The sequence below is a fragment of the Eulemur rufifrons genome, chromosome 16, assembly GCF_041146395.1.
Source record: "Eulemur rufifrons isolate Redbay chromosome 16, OSU_ERuf_1, whole genome shotgun sequence".
Classification (NCBI taxonomy): domain Eukaryota; kingdom Metazoa; phylum Chordata; class Mammalia; order Primates; family Lemuridae; genus Eulemur; species Eulemur rufifrons.
The window spans coordinates 15,725,113-15,747,357 of record NC_090998.1 but is presented as its reverse complement, the minus strand read 5'-3'; the positions used below and the strand labels follow the sequence as shown (position 1 = coordinate 15,747,357).

General features: G+C 37.6%; 1 protein-coding gene across 1 annotated transcript in view; it reads left to right on the top strand.

Moving 5' to 3' along the window:
• Positions 1-22,245, top strand: part of SLC15A5 (solute carrier family 15 member 5) — an 86,985-nt gene that overhangs the window by 34,393 nt on the left and 30,347 nt on the right. Inside the window, exon 6 of the mRNA XM_069491742.1 lies at positions 14,936-15,124. Coding sequence (XP_069347843.1) covers positions 14,936-15,124 — 189 coding nt within the window. The remainder of the gene's footprint in view (positions 1-14,935; positions 15,125-22,245) is intronic.

The following is a 22,245-nucleotide window of genomic DNA, read 5'->3' as shown; positions in this document are numbered from 1 at the left end:
TATCAGGCAAAATTTCTTTTTTCTGTATGGTTTTCAAATATAAATTTTCCCAAGAAACACAGTGTACACACATCACAAAGTACTTGATAGGAGAAACTGTGTAAACACCAAGAGAAGTAACCTGTAAATATCTAGCCTGAATAAGTCATTCATTCAGTTGTTCATCTGTTTGATAAAAGTACATTACTGTTCTTGATTCGTAAAGTTAACATCAAATTGAAATTAAATTTAAGATGAAGTAGATCATCTAATACACCAGCTGAAGCAATAATTGATTGATGCCTTATAGACATGCATTTGTGGATCTGATCTCTATGTAAATGAGTAACCTGCTCTATATTCAGAAATTAAAGCACAAACTGAAGCTTAATCTCCTGAAATGAGTTTCCATGGTCTAAAGAGAAACAAAAGATAAAAGATGGATAGCTCACATCAAATATAGCAACATCCCACTAATAGAAGAAACAGTAAAAATAAAAAACATATGCCATTCTAATAGTGAGTGAAAAATATCTTTCCCAATGGCAGTAGATACATCTGGCAATAAAATTATATGCCTCTGTGAGAGTGGTTCATGGACACCAGTATGTTCTCACATGAGCAAATTTCTCATTCTGGGAATTTGCCAAAATCATGGATCCATGAGGAATTTCTCAAGGACTTGGTAGAATTTCATACATATCATTGCAAGCTTATATATAAGAGAGTCATACATCATACTACCTATACAAACCCTATGGTTATGTCAGTGAATAAATTTAGCCAATGCCTAAAGAATCTAAACTCATTCTTTTTTCAGCATTAGATTTTGCTTCAATATAAAATGGAAAGTACAACCTTAGTATTTGAGTAAATCTGACTTTATTTCATTGTGGTCTAATTTGGAAAATTATTACATGGTAAGATAGTATAATAAACTACAAGAGCTTCAAGACACTTGTGGACTTGTCTGCAGCCACGCAACCAATATTAAAACCTACATCATTTATCTAAATATAGTATCTCCTTTGGAACCATTGTGTTTTATCTTGTAAATACAGATCTGCTAGAGGTTTAAAATGTGTGCATTCTGATAAACTACACTCTGCTTTTAGGTGTGTTATGATCTCAAACAAGTTAAGAGTTAAAAATGGAGTGGATTAAATTTAGGTTAGAATCAAACTTTGCTTTGCATTTTTTTAAAAGTCATTTTTCATTGACACCAAAGTGCAGTAGCAAATAAAAAGTGAACATAGTTACCTAGATCCTTCAGGTAAAATATGCTTTGCCCTAAAATGTCTGAGTAAATGAATGCTATGGTTTGAATGTTTTTATCTTTTTTAAAATTTATGTTGAAACGTAATCTCCAATGCAACAGTGTTGGGAGGTGTGGCCTTTGAGAGGTGATTGAGTCACAAGGGCTCTGATCTCATGAATGCGATTAGGTGCCTTTATAAAAGGCCTTGACAAAGGGAGTTTGTCCCTTTTGCCCTTCTGCCTTCTGCCATGTGAGCACACAGCATTCCTCCTCTCTGAAGGATACAGTGTTCAAGGCAACATCTTAGGTGCCAAGAGTAGCCCTTGATCTTGAATTTTCCAGCTTCCAGCACTGTGAGAAAATAAATTTCTGTTCTTTATAGATTACCTAGTCTCAGATATTTTGTTATAGAAGCACAAATGAACTACAACAATGAGGTAAATACATTTTCTTTGCTTGAAATTGTCTGGAGAACTGTCTTTCATTGGATTTTGCTAGATCAGGCCTGTTAGTGCTCTATTTTAGAGCAGTGCTTCTCAAAGTTTAATGTGCATAGGAATCATCAAGGGATCTAGTTTAAATTTAGATTCTGATGCAGTTGTTCCAGGGCAGAGCTGGAGATTCTGCATGTCTGATGCTTCCCAATTTGTTCCTTTTGCTTAAGATTGTTTTGGCTATTCAGGCTCTTTTCTGGTTCCATACAAAAAGTAGAATTATTTTTTTCTAGATCTGTGAAACATGACATTAGGATTTTGATGGGGATTGCATTGAATCTGTAGATCACTTTTGCTAGTATGGACATTTTAACAATGTTGATTCTACCAATCCATGAGCATAAGTTTTTCCACTAGTTTGTATCCTCTGGGATTCCTTTCCTCAATGTTTTGTAGTTCTCCTTGTAAAGATCTTTCACCTCCTTGGTTAGGTATATTCCTAAGTATTTTATTTTCTTTGTAGAAATTGTGAATGGTATTGAGTCTTGATTTGACTCTCAGTTTGACTGTTACTGGTGTATAGGAATGCTACTGATTTATGTACATTCATTTTGTATCCTGAGACTTTGCTGAATTTATTTATCAAATCCAGGAGCCTGATGGCAGAATCTTTGGGGTTTTCTAGATATAAGATCATATTATCAGCAAAGAGCAACAGTTTGACCTTCTCTTTCCTGATTTGGATACCCTTAATTTCTTTCTCTTGCCTCATTGCTCTGGCTAGGACTTCCAGTGCTATATTAAATAGAAGGGGTGATAGTAAACATCCTTGTCTTCTTCTAGTTCTTAGTGAGAATGCTGTCAATTTTTCCCTGTTCAGTTTATGCTGGCTGTGAGTTTGTTATATATGGCTTTTATAATTTTAAGATATGTTCCTTCTATGCCTAGTTTGTTGAGGGTTTTATCATGAAAGGTGCTGAATTTTGTTGAATGCTTTTTTTTGCATGTATTGAGATGATCATATGATCTTTGGTTTGTTTCTGTTTATGTGAGGAATCACATTTATTGATTCCTCTATGTTGAACCATCCTTGCATCCTTGGGATGAAGTTCACTTGGTCATGGTGTATTATTTTTTTGATAATGCTATTGAATTAAGTTTGCCACTATTTTATTGAGGATTTTTGCATCTATATTCATGAGGGATATTGGTCTGTAGATTTCTTTTTTGTGTGTGTCCTTTCCTGACTTTGGTTTCAAGGTGATAGTAGCTTCATAGTATGAGTTGGGGAGGATTCCCTCCTTCTCAATGCTATGGAATAATTTCTACAAAATGGGTACCAACTCTTTTTTTGTAGGTCTTGTAAAATTCATCTGTGAATCCATCTGGTCCAGGACCTTTTTTGTTGCTGTTGTTGTTGGAACATTTTTTATTGCTGTTTCAATCTCATTGCTCATTATCGCTCACTTCAAGAGTTCCATTTCTTCTTGATTGAATCTTAGGAGGGTGTGTGATTCCAGAAATTTGTTCATTTCCTCTTCATTTTCAAGTTTATATTCATAGGGATTTTCATAGTATTCACAAATGATGTTTTGTATTTCTGTAGTATCAATTGTAATATCTCTTTTTTTTTTATTTCTGATTGAGCTTATTTGAGTCCTTTCTTTTCTATTCCTGGTTAATCTACCAAGAGGTCTATCAATTTTATTTATTTTTTCCAAGCATCACATGTACTCACCAGAAAATTGGTTTCCCTAATCATCACCTAAATACAAATCTGGAAACGACACCAATTGGACATCAGACTGAGGTGGGGGGTGGGGGAGGGGATGGGGGTATGCCTACACAATGAGTGCATTGCGCACCGTTTGGGGAGTGGTAACACTTGAAGGTGCTGACTCGGGAAAGGGGAGGTGGGGAAAAAAATATGAAACTATTGTTTTTAACTTGCACTGTTCACTTAATTTATCATGAATATTTCCCATATTATTTCATATCATTGTACAAGAAATAATGTATACATTATGAGGACATACTGTATATCTAACAAGATATACTGTTAGACTGTTTGATTCTGTAAAATTAAATTGAAAAAAAAAATTTTTATTTATTTTTTCAATGAACCAACTTTTTGTTCATGGATCTTCTGTATAATTTTCTTGTTTTCAATTTCATTAAGTTCTCCTTTGACTCTAGTGATTTCTTTTCTTTTGCTGGCTTTGGGTTTGGTTTGCTCTTCCTCTTCTAGTTCTTTGATATGTGTCATTAGATTGTTAATTTGCAATCTTTGTATGTTTTTGATGTAGGCATTTAAGGCTATGAATTTTCCTATTAGGACAGCCTTTACTGAAGCCATAGATTTTTGCTACCTTGTGTCCCCTTTGTCACTCATTTCAAGGAATCTTTTAATTTCCATCTTAATTTCATTGTTGATCCATAATTGTTCAGCAGCAGGTTGTTTAATTTCCATAGCTTTGTGTAGAATTGAGTGTGTTTCTCTTGGAGTTGATTTTTAGTTTTATTCCACTGTTGTCTGAGAAGATACCTGGTATGATTTCTATTTTTTTGAATTTTTCAAGGCATGTTTTGTGGCCTAAAATATGATCATTCTTGGAGAATGTTCCATGTGCTCATGAGAAGAGTGTATATTCCATAGTTTTGGGGGTAAAATGTTCTGCAAATGTCTGTTAGGCCCATTTGTTCCAGAGTATCTTTTAAGTCCACTATTTTTTTATTTATTTTCTGCTTGAATGATTTGTCCAGTTCTGTCAGTGTTGAAGTCCCTGGCAATTGCGATGTTGCTGTTTATCTCTTTGCTTAGATCTAATAGGGTCTGCTTTATTAATCTGGGTGGTTCTGTGTTAGGCACATAAATATTTAGGGTTGTTATGTCTTCTGTTGAATTGCTCCTTTTACCAGTATACAATGACCATCTTTGTCTTTCTTTAGTATTGTTGATTTAAAGTCAAATTTATCTGATGTGAGAATGGCTATACCTGCTTTCTTTTTGTTTCCATTTGAATGGAATATGTTTTTTCCATCCTTTCACCTTGAGTCTGTATGAGGTCTTGTGGGTTAGATGTGTTTCCTGGAGACAACAGATACTTGGCTCATATATTTTTTATCCATTCAGCCAGACTATGTCTCTTGAGTGGGGAATTCAAATGATTCACATTGATCAATAGAACTAATATGTGGGATGCTATTCTATTCATCCTATTGAGTAATACCTTGCTGCTTTGTTTTACCTTCTATGCTATTGTTTAATATGAGCTCTGAGCTTTAGCTTTTGGGTGGTTTTACTCTGGTGGATGTCTATTGTGCTAATCCATGTATAATGCAGTTCTGAGTACTCCTGCAGGGTAGGTCTGGTCTTGACAAATTCCCTCAGTGTTTGTTTGTATTGAAAAGTGTTTATTTCTCCTTCATATGTGAAATGTAGTTTTGCAGGATACAAAATTCTAGGCTGGCAGTTGTTCTGTTTAAGAAGACTGAAGATGGGACCCCAATCCCTTCTGGCTTGTAAGGTCTCAGTTGAGAAGCCTGCAGTTAGTCTGATGGGTTTTCCTTTGTAAGTTACTTGATGTTTTTGACTCAGGGCTTGCAGGAGTTCCTCCTTCATATTGACTTTGGCCAGCCTGATGACTGTGTGTCTTGGTGATTCCCTCTTTGCAATGAATCTCCCAGGTGTTTGTTGAGCTTCTCGTATCTGGATATTTAAATCTCTAGCAAGACCAGGGAAATTTCCTCAATTATTCCTTCAAATAGGTTTTCCAGCCCTTGTGGGTTTTCTTCTTCACCCTCAGGGATGCCTATGATTCTTATGTTTGGCCATTTTACATAATCCCATATTTCTTGTAGGCTTTGTTCATTTCTCTTAATTCTCTGTTCTTTATATTTGACTGAGTTAATTCAAAAGAAGTTAATCTTCAAGTTCTGAGATTCTTTCTTTTGTCTGGTCTAGTCTAAAAACTTTCCACTGTGCTTCATATTTCCTTAAATCAATTTTTCATTTCTGGAAGATCTATTTGGTTGTATTTTAAATATATTGTTCTCTTTAATGAATTTTTCATTCATTTCCTGAATTATTTTTCTGGTTTCTTTGAGTTAGTTTTCCATTTTCTCTTGGATTTCATTAAGCTTCTTTACAATCTATATTTGGAATTCTTTATGTCACTTCAATATTTTCATTTGACTAGAGAGCTGATATTTCCTTTTAGGGGTGTTCTTTCACTCTGATTTTTCATACTTTCAGAGTTCTTTCACTGATTCCTTCTCATATGGGGCCGCTGTCACTTGTTATGTTTGGATTTACTTTTGTTTAAATACAGCTTTTTTTTTCTCTCCCCCCCCCCCACTCATAAGAGAGTATCTGTAGCATACTTTGCATGGGAACATTTAGCTTTATTTGTGGGTGCTTTGATAGGGGTCTTGGTGCTGGATGGATATGTTGGTTATAGATATCCTTAGTGTGGTGGTTTTTCTCAGTTGCTAGTTATTTGTAGGCTGTAGTAGTGGTGAGCTATGTGTGTGCACAGACTCCCCACCTCTCTTTGATGAGGGAGGTTGTAGGTCTCTGAGATCCTTTCTCTTTCCATAGTCGGGTGGTTTTCTTAACAGTGTGAATTGCATTGGCATGATAATTTTAATCTCTGTGACAGTATGTGGAGTTTGTGGGCAATAATCAACCACATCCTGTGTGATTGAGTCAGTAAATGGTATAAAGGGCTGTGCAAATTGACCTTCCCCTCAGTAGGTGGCACTTGCCAGAAGAAACAAGCTGCAGTGTTGTTTTTGGGACCTGTGACCAGCTCTGGACCCTCAGGAGAAGCACTCATTGCCCCAGGGGGTGAGTAGGGCCCTGGAACTTCCATGTGCAACAAAAACTGGTAAGGTAGGGTTAACGGGGGTCAAAAGTCCACTCTCAGCCTTCTGGGGAAAGCCACCAGGGAGGGGCTGAGGTGGCCCCATCCAGCCAAAAAGTCAAGTCCGTATGTGGAGGCAGGGGCTATCTGAGATCCACAGTCTGGCTGTCAGGAGCAGGTCTTGCTTTTCTCTCCAGTCCCCTGCTCCATGGACTCCCTCAGGTATCTCTCAGTAGACAGGAGTTCAAACTAGCTGAGCTCCCCAGCAATGACACTGCAGACTGGGAGCTTCCCTCTCCAAGATCCAACCCTGCCAACCCTGGGCCGAGAGTGTGGCTTTCCTGTGGGGGGAGTGGTGCTCCAAGAGTGTGTGTGGCTGGGACCCACAATGCATTCTCTTTTCAGTTGTGCCCACCCAGGCTACCTTGCCCCCTAATATTAGTTTACAAATCTCCCCTCCATGCCTCCACACAACATACTCAAGTCCTGGGGGTTATGGGATCTGGCTTGCAGGCCTGTCACTGGGTCCCTGAAGATGAAGTCCTGATCTTTCCAGGGAGGAGAATGCTAATCCCCTGTTGTCTGTGGAGTGCTCAAGCAGGCTTGATGTCCTGCTCCTTCTGGTGTGCCCTGCTCTGATGGAGCAACCAGGCAAGCAGCACTGGGGAGGGCCAATGAGCAGGGAGCTCACAGTCTGAGCACCCTTTAGTTCTCTGCAGGGCTTTCAGAGTAAAGTTTTGAACCCCACTCTCTGGGAAACCCCAACAGAGGGGAAGCAGCAGTTCCTGAGAGCCCCAGCTCAAGCCTCTCTCTCAGCAGCTATGGGCAGTGGAGGGGAAGGAGAGGAAAAGAGTCTGAATGGAGGAGAGCTGTCCCTCTCTCCAGAAAGCAGTTCACCTGGAATGTCTGGGCTCTGGGATCACACAGATTCCTGAGGATCCTGGGCTGGATTTGGGAAATGTTAGTGTGGGAATGAGCAAGATGAAAACTGAGAAGTAATATGGTGCCTGCCATCCCAGTTCAGGTCTATGGTGGCAGGAAGCACCCCAAGGGCACCGGCAGACTGGTGCTTTGGCCTCAAGAAGCTCCCAGCTCACTGGTAGCAGCAGCTTTGGGGCTCATGAGGGTAGAAAGGCTTGTTAGCAGCTTGGGAGCCTGATGACTGCCAGAGATGTGAGGGAGAGAGAAATAAACTGCTCCACCTACCCTTTTTGTTGGACTCTAGGACTCTCTGAGGTTGATCTCTGCCAATGTCTTTCTCCTTCTTATTCTGCTCCATGACTTCTTTCTGTGGAATCTCTTGTAGGTTCTGGCACTTTTCTCTCGGAATTACACCTGATCTATGATTAGGTTAGTTTGTTTTTTCTTTTCAGCTAAAACTTTTCCTTCTTTCTGAGATGATCTGGCAGCCAGTGTCCCTAGTCAGCCATCTTCCCTGATCCTATTATGAAACTGTTACAGAAATAAAAATTGCTGACCCTAGTCTAAACTATTGCCTATAATGTCATAAATTTCCTTAGATAAAATATAAGGTTGTTTACATAGCACAAGTGATAATCAAAAAACAAAAATGCCTGAATTTTTAAGATCTAGAATACTTTATATTTGTTAGAATAAGGAGTGTCTAGGAAAGACATTCATCAAATTCAAATTCTACAAGGAAATCAAGTAAAGCAAGTCGAATTACTATTGAGAAGTCCAGTGCTCTTCTGATACTCATTCCTGTGCTTATGACCTCTTTTCCTAAATGGAAGGCTCTTCCTGTATCTGTAATATTCTAAACTTTTATGTTATTGTTCCTTGGTAAAGGTCTTCTTCAACCATTTTACTGTTGACCAAGGTGGATTCTTTCAATTAAAAAAAAATTATTTAAAAAAAATAATTTCCTCTCTTCCATTTTCTTTGTATTTCCTTTTTGAACTTTAATTGTCAGATGTTGGATCTTCCTAAAATAACCCAATAAGTCTCTTAATGATTTCTCTTCAAATGTCTATAATATTGTTTATTTATTTGATTTTTGTTGGTGGTGTTAATTTTTTTTTTTTTTCCTTTCTTGGTTATTGCTCTAATTTCCTAGAGATTTCTTTGACTTTATCCTCCAACTTTTCTACCAATTTTTGAATTTCAGCAATCATATTTAGTTTCTAAGATGTCTTATTATTCCCTTTTCACAGCAGCTTATTTATATTTTGCAGATGCTATAGCTTCACTCATCTCTCTGAGGCTATTAACTACAGATTATCTCCACTTCCTCTCCGTTTGTCTCCTTGTTTTTCATACTGGAAGCTATTCTCAAATGTCTGGGGTCTTTGGCTTTCTATTCATATACACTATAAAAGCATAGTATTACTGAGGATAGTATGGCTATATGTATAAGTAGGACTTATCAAAATGTGGGCTCCTCTGTAAAATCATCTGGCAGGGAGCCAGCCATGTTATTGGACATCCCCCCAAATATTATATAGAGAGATCTTTTAATGGAGCTATTCAGCTTATTAAAGAGAAGAAGACTTCGATTTTCTGCTTTAAAGTATATTCCCTAGTGCTGAGAGTGAAGTGTGTGTTGGGGAAGGGAAGGGTGTCTCATCATTCGGAATCCCAATTTTTACCTGTTTTCTATTTTTGGCCTCACCCTTCCTCCCTGACCCCAAAGTCACACATATTTAAATTCTGCAGAGTAATTTCCAGTCTCTTCTGCGAGAAAAGGATGGAACATGGGTACTCACTTAGCATCATGGGGTAGAAGTGGAGACTTGACAATCTCACTGGTCAGTGTACAGACTTTCAATCAGTTTGAAAACCAGTTTTCTTTCTCAGACTTATCTTCACTTTCTGAAATACCTGGTGCCTCCAAGTCATGAACTTCTAAATGATTCTTCAGGGTGACTAAGGTCATGTCTCTTCAGTCTGCAGTCCCTCTGCAGTCAGTTTAGGTTTTAGCTCCTTCTTCGTTTTCTTCCCCCAAATCAGTTTCCCATTCTCTTCTAATTTTCAAGAATTTTTTTCAATTTCTTCTCTACCAGTGTTTCCCTTTCCTCTGGCTTTTTACCTTTTTAAAATTTCTTTGCTATCACTTAACTGGAAGCATGGGAAGAAGAGAAATTAAATTGTGTGGTCAATCCACAATCTTAACTGGAAGTTTCTATACCACCTTAGAAATTAGAATATAGATAAAAATCAACTTTTATTGTATAGTACGATTTTAAAATTATTCTAAATTTCATAGTTTTTTCTCATTTGTAAAGAACTTTCCCCTTTATGCATTACCTAATACCAAATTTTGTATAAAAGATAACTGGGACTTTTTAAAGCAAAGTGATTTGCCCACAGCCACATAACTAGTTAGAGTCATGCTCAGCCCTGTAGGCAGAGACTATTCAATTCGGAAGACAGATGTTTTCTAGGTCCTAATCCTGATTAATCATAAATTTAAGTATATAATTGTTGAAGATTTTTTGTCCTTTTTTATGAATTAAAGAATAAAAATCCTGAAGTACCTTAGTCTCTTGGTGAAAACATTTTTAAAATTCATTTAAATTTGGTAAACAAATTGAATAATTCAATATCATTCTAATTGTTTACTATAATGTTGAAAGCAAAGCCTAATAGGAAAAGTATTAAACTATACATTCATTGTCTGGGATTGTTTAGCTATTACACTTACAGAAAAAAAAGAGGGGGTTCCAATACAATACACTCAAATCACAGCCACCAGCCCTAATTTTACAATAGACTCTATTCTTTAGCTAAACTCATCAACAGTGGTTGTTGAAACTGTTTCTCTCTCTTCCCTCAATTTCTTCTCCATCTGCTCGCTCTCAAGAAGTGACTAGCCACTGTAAGTTGCAAAATCAAGGTCATATGGTATACATATATCTCTCCTCAAATTCACTTTTCTATTTCCCAATATTCTCTGTACACTAAACATTCTGTACCTTTCTTTTCCTCTAAAGGATGACTTTTTTCCTTTCTTGTTATGATTAAACTCGTGTCCTCAAACCTTTCCCTTCTCTTACCTACTTCAGGATATCTCTCTATTATTTATTTCTTGCTCTTGTATCTTTCATGTTTCCCATCCCTATTGGCTCCCCTCCTCTGCATACTAACATGACCAAACCTTTCACATCTTATAAAACAGCTTCCTGTGATCCTGCTAACTTCTTAAGCAACTTGTTTCCCTCTCTCTTTTCCTACACAGCAAACTTCTTAGAAGATTAGATGAAGCTACTTACACATACTCACCACTGACTCATACTTAAACCGCTTGCTTTCTGATTCCATCATGGGAGTCCTGTTAACTGTAAAAGATAATTGACAATCTATTCATCAATACAGTTGACTTGTCACATGTCTCATTATCCTCTCTCTCTCTTAAAATATTCAATTCTATCTTCATTTATTCATTTATTTATATGTGTGTGTGTGTGTGTGTGTGTGTGTGTATGTGTGTTGCTTACTGTGGACCTGGGCACTTTTCTGGGTATTAAGAGTGGTAAATAAAACAATTTTGGTTCCAATTTTTATGAAGCTTCCAATCAAGTAATTGAAACATACATGGTACAAATAAATACACTAAAAATATTTTATTTCAAATTTTGGTAAGTATGGTAAAAAAATGAATATTATGGGGAGAATATCAGGCAGGATCTAATTTAGATTATGAAGTGCATCCTGAAGGACACATAGGCATTAGGCAGGCAGAGTAGAGAACAATGCTTTGGACAGAGGGAAGAGCAAATTGAAGTCCCTAAGGTGCGAAAGAGTTAAGATGTTCAGGAAAGACAAAGATCAATGTGGCTGAAACATGGACAGAGAGAAGAAAGTAGCAAGCAATTACAGTGAAGTAACAAGCACAGGGAAGATTATACAGGCCATGTTAAGAATTTCCCCTTAACTGTATGGAAACCCATAGAAGGAATTTAAGCTGAAGAGTAACATTCAATTTGCATTTACATAAGGTCACTCTGACTGCTGGGTGCTTAATAGATTAGAGGTGGACAAGAGTGGGAACAGGAAGACCATTTAACATGCTGTTGCACATAGTCTGAGTTACAAATGAGAATGGCTTGGCTTGGAATGATGGTAGTGGCTACGGAAAGAAGCAAATTGATTTATAATATACAATTGACTCTTGAACAATGCAGGGGCTAGAGGGACAGATAACCTGCCCCCCACGCAGTCAAAAATTTGCATGTAACTTTTGACTCTTCAAAAACTTAACTACTAATAGCTTAATGTTGACCAGAAGCCTTTCTGATAACAAATAGATGATCAACATATAATTTTTAGGTTATATGTATTAAATACTGTATTCTTACAATAAAGTAAGGTATAGAACAGAAAATGTTATTAAGAAAATCGTAAGAAAAAATATATTTATTATCTATTAAATGGGAGTGGATCATCACAAAGGTCTTCATTCTCATCATCATCTTCATGTTGAGTAGGCTGAGGAGGAAGAGGAAGAGGAGGGCTTGGTCTTGCTGTCTCAGGGGTGACAAAGATGGAAGAAAATTCAAGCATAATAGGACCTGTGCAGTTCAGACCCATGTTGTTGAAGGGTCAACTATATTTTGGAAATAGAATCTGCAGAATTTAGTGGTGCATTTGGAGGGGTAGCAGGAAGAGAGAGGACCCCTCATTTGGAGGAGATTTGAAGACTGAAGGAGAATTAGAGGAAAATATCAAAAGTTCTGCTGTGTGTATCCTCTTCCTTGAAACCTTTCCTTAGACACTATCTTTCTGACCTTTCAGTGATTTTACTTCTTTTTCTTGTCTTAAATGCAAACATGCTTAGAGACATGACCTAGACATTCTCTTCTCTCCCTCTTCAATTCTCCTTCAATTTCACCTGACCCAAACTCCAACTCTAAGCAGATGGTTCATTATTCTTTCTCTCTTCATTCAACCAATTTCCTGAGCTATGACTCACATTTTCAATTGTTTTCTTATCACTTTTCTTTAGATGACCCTGTGTACCTCCAAGTCAACTCAAAATTAAATTTGTGTTCTCCTTATCTACTATGGGTCTTATTTACATTATTGTCACTACAATTTTATTGGTCACCTGGACTCATATTCATCATTGGCATCTGCTTCTTCCTTGCTGTTTTCTTCTGTTGCTATGGTTTTATCAGTGGACTCTATAGCATCTTATGTTTCCACCTTCCTTATATTTCCCTGAAGTGGAAGCCCTGATTGTGACTTAAAACCCCATTATACTTTACCGGTATTTTTTTTATAACTTCCTACCTCCCTACCTCCAATATCTTTCCCATTCTATCAACCAGTATATGACATTTAGAGTAATCACCCTAAATGACAGTTCTAATCATTTTACTTGTGTGCCTAAAATCTTCAATGATTCTATTATCTTCAGAGTAATTTCCAGATTCCCTCAAGAGTGTCTTAAATGCCCCTTATGATCTGACCCCAATCTATCTTCTCCCTTGATTCCCAAATACCTTGAGCTTTCTAGCCATCCTAAAAATTTGTCTGATGTTTTCACAACTCTGTGCCTTTGCCCATGCCATCTGTGCTGCCTTCACCTTTTCTTACTGAAACCCTTCTTTCTTTAAAGCATAAAATGCTGTCTTTCCTCTCTCCAACTACCAATAAATTCTTCTTATATTCCCCAATAGAATACGAGTGTGCAGTGACTGAGAACAGACCTTTTTAATCTTCTATCCCCTGCTGGGCCTAGCATACTGCCTTGCGTACAGCAGGAACAGAGTAAACATTAAATTGAATTGACATATTAGCACTCTTTCTGATGAGTTTATAATGTGCCAAGTTATTTAGATAAATGTGATTATGTGATAAATTTGATATTAAAAGCAGATATGTGAAATTCATATTTTTTTATATGAGCTGTTTACAGAACCAAAATCTCTACTTCACTCTGAACGGGCCTTTATAGAACTTAATTTAAAATAGTCATAAATTTAAAAAATTCCTGAAATTTTTCAACTGTTATTCAGGTTTCCTCATTTTTTACATCTTCCATTTCTTGGGGACCCAGTAAAGAGCAGTCTTTATGAATACATTTAAATGCTGAGATATAATCATAAAATTTGCGTACCAGTTTCTCTATCAACCAAAACAAACAGTAAGCTATTTAAACATTAGATTGATTTTCCTGAATTGAAAGCTTTGCCTTATCTAAAATTTTATGCAAGGTAGCAAAATGTGACTATCTCTACATTTCAAGTAAATTCCATCAAGCTAAAGTTTGCCTCTGTTCTAACGATAGGATTAAGTACAGTAATATGAATGATAAATTGAGAAATGGAATGGTTACAGTAGATACAGACTCTGTAACAAAATCCTGACTCAAAAATTTTCTAGATAATTCCTAAAAGTAAAAGGAAGAGAAGAGTTTGACCACTTTTTGAATAATTGTTTGCATTTATACTCTTATTTATACCTAGCTAATACACCTCTTTAAAAAATATTTCCCTAAACAAAAGTTTCTAGTCTTTAATTCTCTAATAGCTGCTTTACTTTTTCTGATATGATCAGAGAAATGACAGAAAACCAAGGACTGATAATGCCTTAGGGCTATGTCAGAACCATTTTTAAAACAAAAATTAAAATTGTATGAAGAGATCATTTTATTTTAAACTTTCCCCAAATCATTTTTGATTCATATATATCTAAAAAACAGTTATCTAGAATTATATGTCTTTTCTGAGGATAAAAGTTCACAACTACTTCTTTGTATTCAATAATTGCTGCTAAATCTTAGGGTTCCACATCTGCAGATTCAACCAACCTCACTTCAAAAATATTCAGAGAAAGAAATGGCTGGTTGTTTCTGTACTGAACATGTACAGACTTCTTTTTATCTTGTCCTTATTCCCTAAACAATACAGTATAACAACTATTTACATAGCATTTATGTTGTATTAGGGATTATAAGTAATTTAGAGATGATTTGAAGTACACAGGAGGATGTGCACGGGTTATATGCAAACACTATGTCGTTTTATATCAGGGACTTGGGCATCCCATGTTTTGGGGTCCTCGGTGGGTCCTGGAACCAACCCCCCATGGATACTAGTTGTCTTATTTCAATCTCACAACCACCTTACCAAGTAAACATTGTTAAGCCCAATTTAGAGCTGAGGAAAGTGATAATGAGCTTAAGCTACTGACTTGAGGTCATATAACCAGTAAATCAAGCCTCGTTGGAGTCAATTCAGCCCTTTCTGAGGCCAGAACACCAGCACTGAGTCATACACCATACAACACAGTCAACCAGTGTCTGGCTATTCCAAGGGCAAAAAGATGTTGAGGAAACGTCCCCTAATGTCAATGCGTAAGAAATGCTATGGCCTATTACACTGATTTCTAGCTCTTTCTTTAATTTTTTTTTCTTTTGCATTCTTTTTCTTCAGTTACTGGAAATCTTTCTGCTGCATTTTCCGTGATGGTAGCCGGCTTCTTTGAAATACACAGGAAACACTTCCCTCCAGTGGAGCAGCTTCTTTTAGGCAAAGTTCTCACTGTTTCCTCCATGCCATGTTTCTACCTGGTTCTTCAGTATGTTTTACTTGGAGTGGCTGAAACACTGGTCAACCCAGCCTGTGAGTAACTGTTTTTTTAAACTAATGTTAGAACATACATTCTTTAGACAGAACACACCAACTCAACAAGAACAATTAAAGTAGTAGGTGATCGAGTCAGCGCCTGGAGATTTTCCCCAATGCTTCAAGCGAGCCTATTCATTACTCTCATTTTTGAAAATGTTTCATTTCTCTTTGTTCCTCTACCACATGCAGAACAATAATTAATTCTATTTGGATGTAGATGGAATAAAAGATTTACTAACCTGGTTAAAGGCAATAACTATTTGGTCAGAAACATTATAGGAGGGGGAAAAAAACTGCTTGAACCTAGAAGACAACTCCAACACGCTCAGATGAAATCTCTCCTCTTCTCTCTTCCCTTTCCTCTTCCTATCTCCCTTCCGATCACTCACAGATAAACTCACATATAGACTCTCTCCAAAAATGACATTTAATGTGCTCTGAGAGTCTATAAACATGCAAATGAAATGAAAATTTCCACCAATTTTCCAGATAACTCAATGTCTTTAAATTAAATAACACTAGATTAAATGTAATCACTAGTGTTTCATAAGACAGGTTCAAAATAAGTTTATTAAATATCAAGGGCTTCTGAATTGTCTAGGTTGCTTATATTAATTATACTAGCCACTTTAAAATGTATCACAATATTTAAGTAACTTCCTGCAACATAGTAGTGTGTGTGTACCTATATTAATCAGTGTAATCTCTCACATCTTATGTTTCTACCCTGCTTATATTTTCCTGCAGTGGGAACCCTGATTTTAACTCAAGCCCCTACTTTACTGATAATATTTTTATAGCTTCTATCTTCCTACCTCCAATATCTTTCCCATTCCGTCATCCTGCCCACAACCTTTACGGTAATTATCTTAAATGACAATTCTAATTAATTCACTTATGTCTAAAATCTTCAATGATCCTATTATTTTCAAAGTTACTTCCAAATTCCTTATATATATTTAATAAATATGTATTTACACACACACACATATATATACACTTATATCATACCAAAGCAATTCATTTAAAAAAGGAAAAATAAAATTGGGTAGTTATAATCATATATATGTGTGTCACACTTCTTTTATTATAATTTTAAATCACTTCTTTCTACATATTTTGCATGAATAAATTATCATACAAGATTCTATGACGGGAACACCACTGTTGAACGCTGTGAGGAATACAAAAGAAGGGTCAATGAATGCCACTACAAATGTTTGTGATCTTCCCTGATGTTGTTTCCAGAAAGCTGTTGGAAGTAGTCGGCCAAAATTTTCTGGGCTCAATGTAAAGTAATGAGTGAAGATAATAAGCGAATACAGGGGGAAAATTCTGGCCAGGTTATCAACCGTGGTTCAACATACAGAAGCTGAAGAGGTACTTACAATCAACTGTCAAAAAGGCAGATAATGTAATGTAAATCACTCAGTCCACCTCTCCTTGATTAACTGATTGGGAAACTGAGATCTCACTAGTATTCACTTGACTCATCTGCTATGGGGGTCATTGACTAACGACTGGAAGACTTTGGTTTGACTTCCAGCTTTTCACTTACTACCTATGTGAACTTGGGAACATATTTAACCTCCAAGCTTCACCTTTCTGATCTTTAAAATCGAAACAACTGTTATTCTTTCCCTTTTTGTTGTTGTTGCTGTTAATTTCAAAATCTTATGGGTATACAAATGTTTTTGGCTACGTGGATCGCTTTGGTAATGCTTGAGTCAGGCTGTAAGTGTGCCTGTCTTTCTTATACCACAGCATTAGGGTAAGAATCAATGGGAATGAAAGGGAGACTACACCCCGAAAACCAAATGACACAAAATGTGAAAGGGTGTGTTGAACTGTAAAATCAAGCATTACTCTTCTGGGGGGCAGTACAGCACAGTGGTTAAGATCTATGGTCTTAAAATCAGAGATATCTGAGTTCAAATCCAGTTCTGCCACTGAGTAGATATGAGACCTTGGGAAAATTATGCTGCATTTCTGGGCTTCTCTCATCATCTACAAAATGGAAAAGAATTGTTCAAAGGACTAAGGGAAATACTTTACATAAAGCAAAAAGCAAAGTGCCTGATATATAGACAACATTGAATAATTCGCACTTATAATGCATGCTGTCATTATTCATATTATCTCCTTTCACATGAATTAACAGTGCCAGACTCAGGCACCAGGTGTCCCAGCTCTTTATGCCACAAACAACTCAAACAGCCAGGAGACCTGGTGTGAGCAAAATCGTCTTCCTCACATGAGTCCTCCTAGATCGCTCTCTTTCCCCTGACATCTCACGTCCGATCCAACAGCAAGTCTCAGTCTTTACTCTGAGATATAACCTACACCTGGCCATGTCTCCCTGTCTCCTCTGCTATCTTCCGGGTCTACAGCACCATCATCTCCAGCCCCAACTCCACTGAAGCCTCCAAACCTGTCTCTCTGGTTCCTCTCCTGCCCCACGAGTCCATGCTCTTCAAAACAGCTACAATGTTCTTTCCAAAACATAAGTGCTGTTATTCCCCTGCTTAAAATTTCCCAATAGGGTTTTAGAGATAAGTTCCTTACCGTGGTAAATAAGACTGCACATGATTTGGCCTCTGCATACTGTTCCAGCTACATGTTGTTCTATTCTGCCTCTTGACCACTGCGCTGGACGCTTTTCTGTTTCTAAGGGGCCAAACTTATTTCTATCCCAAGGTTTTTGCACTTGCTCTTCTCTTTATCTGGAACTCCCTTTCCTCTGTTTTTTGAATGACTGGCTTTTTCTCATTATTGAGTTTTCTCAAAGGTCATCTCGTTATAGAGGCTTTCCTAATCATGCTATCACTTTCCATTCCATTATTCTGTTCTTTTTTTTAAATATCACTTGTCAGAATCTGAAATTACCTTATTTATATTTGTATGTGTATTGCCTGCCTTTCACATTTCTCTCTGAAGTCAGGATTTTGTCTTCCTTGCTCATCCCTATATTTTTCTGTGTTCCTCCTTCCCGAAAAGTACACGTACAGAGTAAGTGATAAATATATTCTGATTGAATAAACAAGTGAATGAATGAAATCTATAGCTATTTCTACATGGCATGATAAAAATATATTATCTGAGTTATTGACAATGTCCTACATTGATGGCATTAAGCAAGGAAGCTCAGTGGATCACTCTGCAAATGTCAGTGGACATTTTCTACCCTAATAAACCATGTTGTACATTGGAGATAAGCTAGAAGAAAAGAAAAAAAAAATTGGAAAACTTTTTAACCTGTTTTAATTGTAACAGGGTATACCCCAGCCATCTCATAACTTGTGTTTGTTTGTTTATTCAAAAAACACTGCCTGGGTATCTACAATGTGCCTAACACTGCTCTGAGAGCTTTAGACATATCAAGTTAAAAAAAAAAAAAAGACAAGTATTTCTATCACTGTAGAACTTACAGCATTTTTGTGGTTGCGTAGTGAAGAGTAAGTTGGAAAGATGGAAGCAGGTAGTCAGAGGGGGGTGGACAAAATTACAATTATGTAGTAGTTACAGTTACTGATCCAGGACGCGGGTTGGCAAATTTTTCTGTAAAGTGTCATAGTAAATAGGCTTTTCAGGCCAATCACTGCTGTAATAACTCAACTATGTCACTGTGGTGCAAAAGGAGCCATTGATAATGTAAGGTTTTTGGATGAGTGGCGCCAGAGAAAGAAAGACAGCAGAGTTGAAAGGGATAAGTAAAGAGGCTTTATTGGAGCACTCCTGGGTGAGGGTAACGAGTCCCAAGGGAGGGACCTGGGCGAGGTTCCCAGGTTCCGGGAGAAACCAGGGACTCGAGAAGTCACAGTCGTCTGGGACTGAGGCAAGGGTATTCATATGCGGTGAGGGGCATAAGTGGAGGGGGCTTGTTTAAGTGGATTATCAAGTTCTTGGTAAGCAGGATGTCTTTGGGGCTGCAACAGGATGTCTTCAGGGTCGGGTAGACAGCGTGGGGGCTGGGTGTGCTGCCAGTCACAGGATGTGGCTGAGGCTTTGTGGGGCCAGGTGCTTGTTCAAGCAGAAAAGTGGAGCTGACTCACTGCTTAGACAGAGGGGTTTGTAGCAGGGGAGAGGGCTACACGGCACCCCCCACCAACCTTACAGATAGCATATAATGAATGGATGTGGCTGTGTTCCAATAAAACACAGGTGGTGGACTGGACATTACCTGGCCATAGTTGGCCCACCCCTGGTCCAGGGCACAAGGCACAGACTGTGACCATGGGCATGAGTGGAGAGTGGAGAACGAGGACATGGGAGGTGGAGGAACTGGGAAACCAAGATTTGGAAAGATGGAAGGTGGGAAGGATGATCTACATGCATGTTAAAATTGCCAAGAATTAAGGCTTAAGGCAGGAGTAGTCCTGGACAGCGTAAGAATGAGAGAGGAGCTGCCAACTGTGAGCAATAGAGGAAACTATCCCAGAGGTTGACAGATGACAGCACAAAAGGGAAGTTAACAGATGACATATCCTGATAACATGAGATTCAAAGCTGAAGTATTTTTGGGATAAGGGAGGAATGATGGTCTAAAAGTGGCAACAGGATAAAGTTCCACTTTCTGGGACTGTGATTCTTCTTCTCCGCATGTGCAAAATAACTTCTCACCCAACACAATAAACACATTTCTCTGTTTAAGAACAACTGGAATGGAAAAAAATGCCAGCAATGAGTCCCCAGCACCAGGTGCCTTAGGAAGGTGGTTATGGCCCCATATTTTATAGACTCCACATAAGCTGTGCTGTGGCATCTTTGCAAACGCTAACCAGCTACTACCTGGAGGCACATTTTTAGCTCTCATTGGCAAGAAGACCAGCTTTCCCATACACATTAAATATTCTTTTATTGTATCTTCATAGTGAAATGGGAATTTTAGAATAGTGACAGACTTGTTGATGATATCTACACCATATAATGGGCTAAAAGAAGTATCTTGGAGCCTAAAAAAATCATGTTGATGATCACTAAAGTTGAAAAAAGATCAGAACATGCAAGTAGATGCCTGAAAAAAGAGATCTGAGGACTTGAAAAACTAAGTCCTATAAAAGGGAACTGGAGGCTTTCAAAAACGACTAAAATGACACCAAAGAGAGATTAACCAGCAGGCAGAGAGCTGGCAAAGCGTGTTCATGAATTATATACCATACCAGAAGTTCTAGCAAGAGAAAAGCGTAGGATTAATAATTAACTAGCAGAGTAATAATGGGCTTGTACGTTCTGCTTTTTCTTAGTGAAAGAAACAGGCCTACTTACGCTCTCTGCCCATTGTTTGTGTCCTCATATTTATAGATTGGAAGGTTTATAAGCCAAATCCTTTTGATTTGTTTGTTTGTTTATTTATTTATTTTTGAGACAGGGTCGCTCTCTGTTGCTCAGGCTGGAGTACAATGGCTTGATCATAGGTCACTGCAGCCTCGAACTCCTGGGCTCAAGAGATCCACCTGCCTCTGCCTCCTGAGTGGCTGGGACTTACAGCTGGACGCCACCATGCCCGGCTAATTTTTTCTTTTCTTAGTAGAGAAGGGATCTCACTCTTGCTCAGGCTGGTCTCAAACTCCTGACCTCAAGCGATCCTTCCGCCTCAGCTTCCCAGAGTGCTAGGACTGCAGGCGTGAACCACAGCACCAGGCCCCGAATCCTTTTTATAACTGGGAATCATTTTTTCCCAAAGCCTCTTCAAAGTTACTCTCATGCTCTCATTTGGACCTTTCTGGAAATACTCAGAGGTGTGGCCTCAGGCTCCTGCTGGTGATCCGTGCCTTGCCACCAATATTTGAAGCACTTCTCCACAATATTTTACTTATCACCATTATTATTAATATTGCCAATCAGTATTAAGTGCCTGTTTAGCACTGCCCTGTGTAATGTACATATTTCTGCTCTCTGCCCTTCCAGAGTTGACAGTCCAGGAAAGATAAACCGATACCTTTTCCCATCTCTCAGCTCCAGCACTCAGTACCTTTCCCAGAGCACAAATAGGGACTGCTTTAAATATTTAAAAAATATGTGCAAGATACACAAAAAGTAAAACAGAAATGTTAAATTAATGCAGGAAGGAACATGAGTGCATATATGCTATGTATTAGCAAGTTCATGTAAAAGTGCTGGGCAAATAGAGAGTTTTATTAGGGTAAAGTACAAGAAAGCCAGGAGTGAAATATTCCTGAGAAGGAAAGGAGGAGATGATAAGATCTCTTTCTTCTTACAGAGAAGGAAACTAAAAGTTTAGTGTTTGCTCTACCGTCATGTGCCACGTAATGACGTTTCCATCAATGAAGGACCACGTATACCCCAGGGGTCCCACAATATTATAATACCATATTGTTACTGCACCTTTTCTATATTTAGATATGCAAAACTCACCATTGTATTACAATTGCCTACAGTATTCAGTACAGTAACATGCTGTGCAGGTTTGTGGCCTAGGAGCGATAGGCTACACCATGTAGCCCAGGTGTGTAGTAGGCCGTACTATCTAAGTTTGCATAAGTACACCCTATGACATGCGCACAATGATGAAATTGTCAAATGATGCATTTCTAAGAATGTATTCGTGTTGTTAAGCAAAGCTATGACTGTACTTCTGTACTCTATTATCACTTTCCTTTTGTAAATGAACTTCAATGTATTTATGATCTTATTGTAGAAAGATTTTGCAAAGCGCAAAAGAGTATGATGTAAATCAGAAATCCAATAATTCAACCACCCAAAGCTAAGATTGTTAATAGTATTTAATGTATTTCCTAACAATTTTTGTCACACACATACAATATAGAGATTAGTATAATAAACTCCCAGTATCCAGCTTCCAGCTTCAACAATTTTCAACTCAAGGCCAAATTTGTTTTCACTCTACCCTCACTCACATACCTTCTTCCTCCCTATGGTATAGTTTTGAAGCAAATCCCAGATATCATAATAAATAATCAAATATTTAACAAGTATCTCAAAGATTTCCATGCATATTTTAATATAGTTACGTTAACATGGCATACACAAAATCACATATACGTATTTTCATCTATTTCAGATTTCAAAAAAAAAAAAATTTTAATTGAAATTTTTAAAAAAATTTTCCCCTATGGCTTTTTTCAACCTATTGC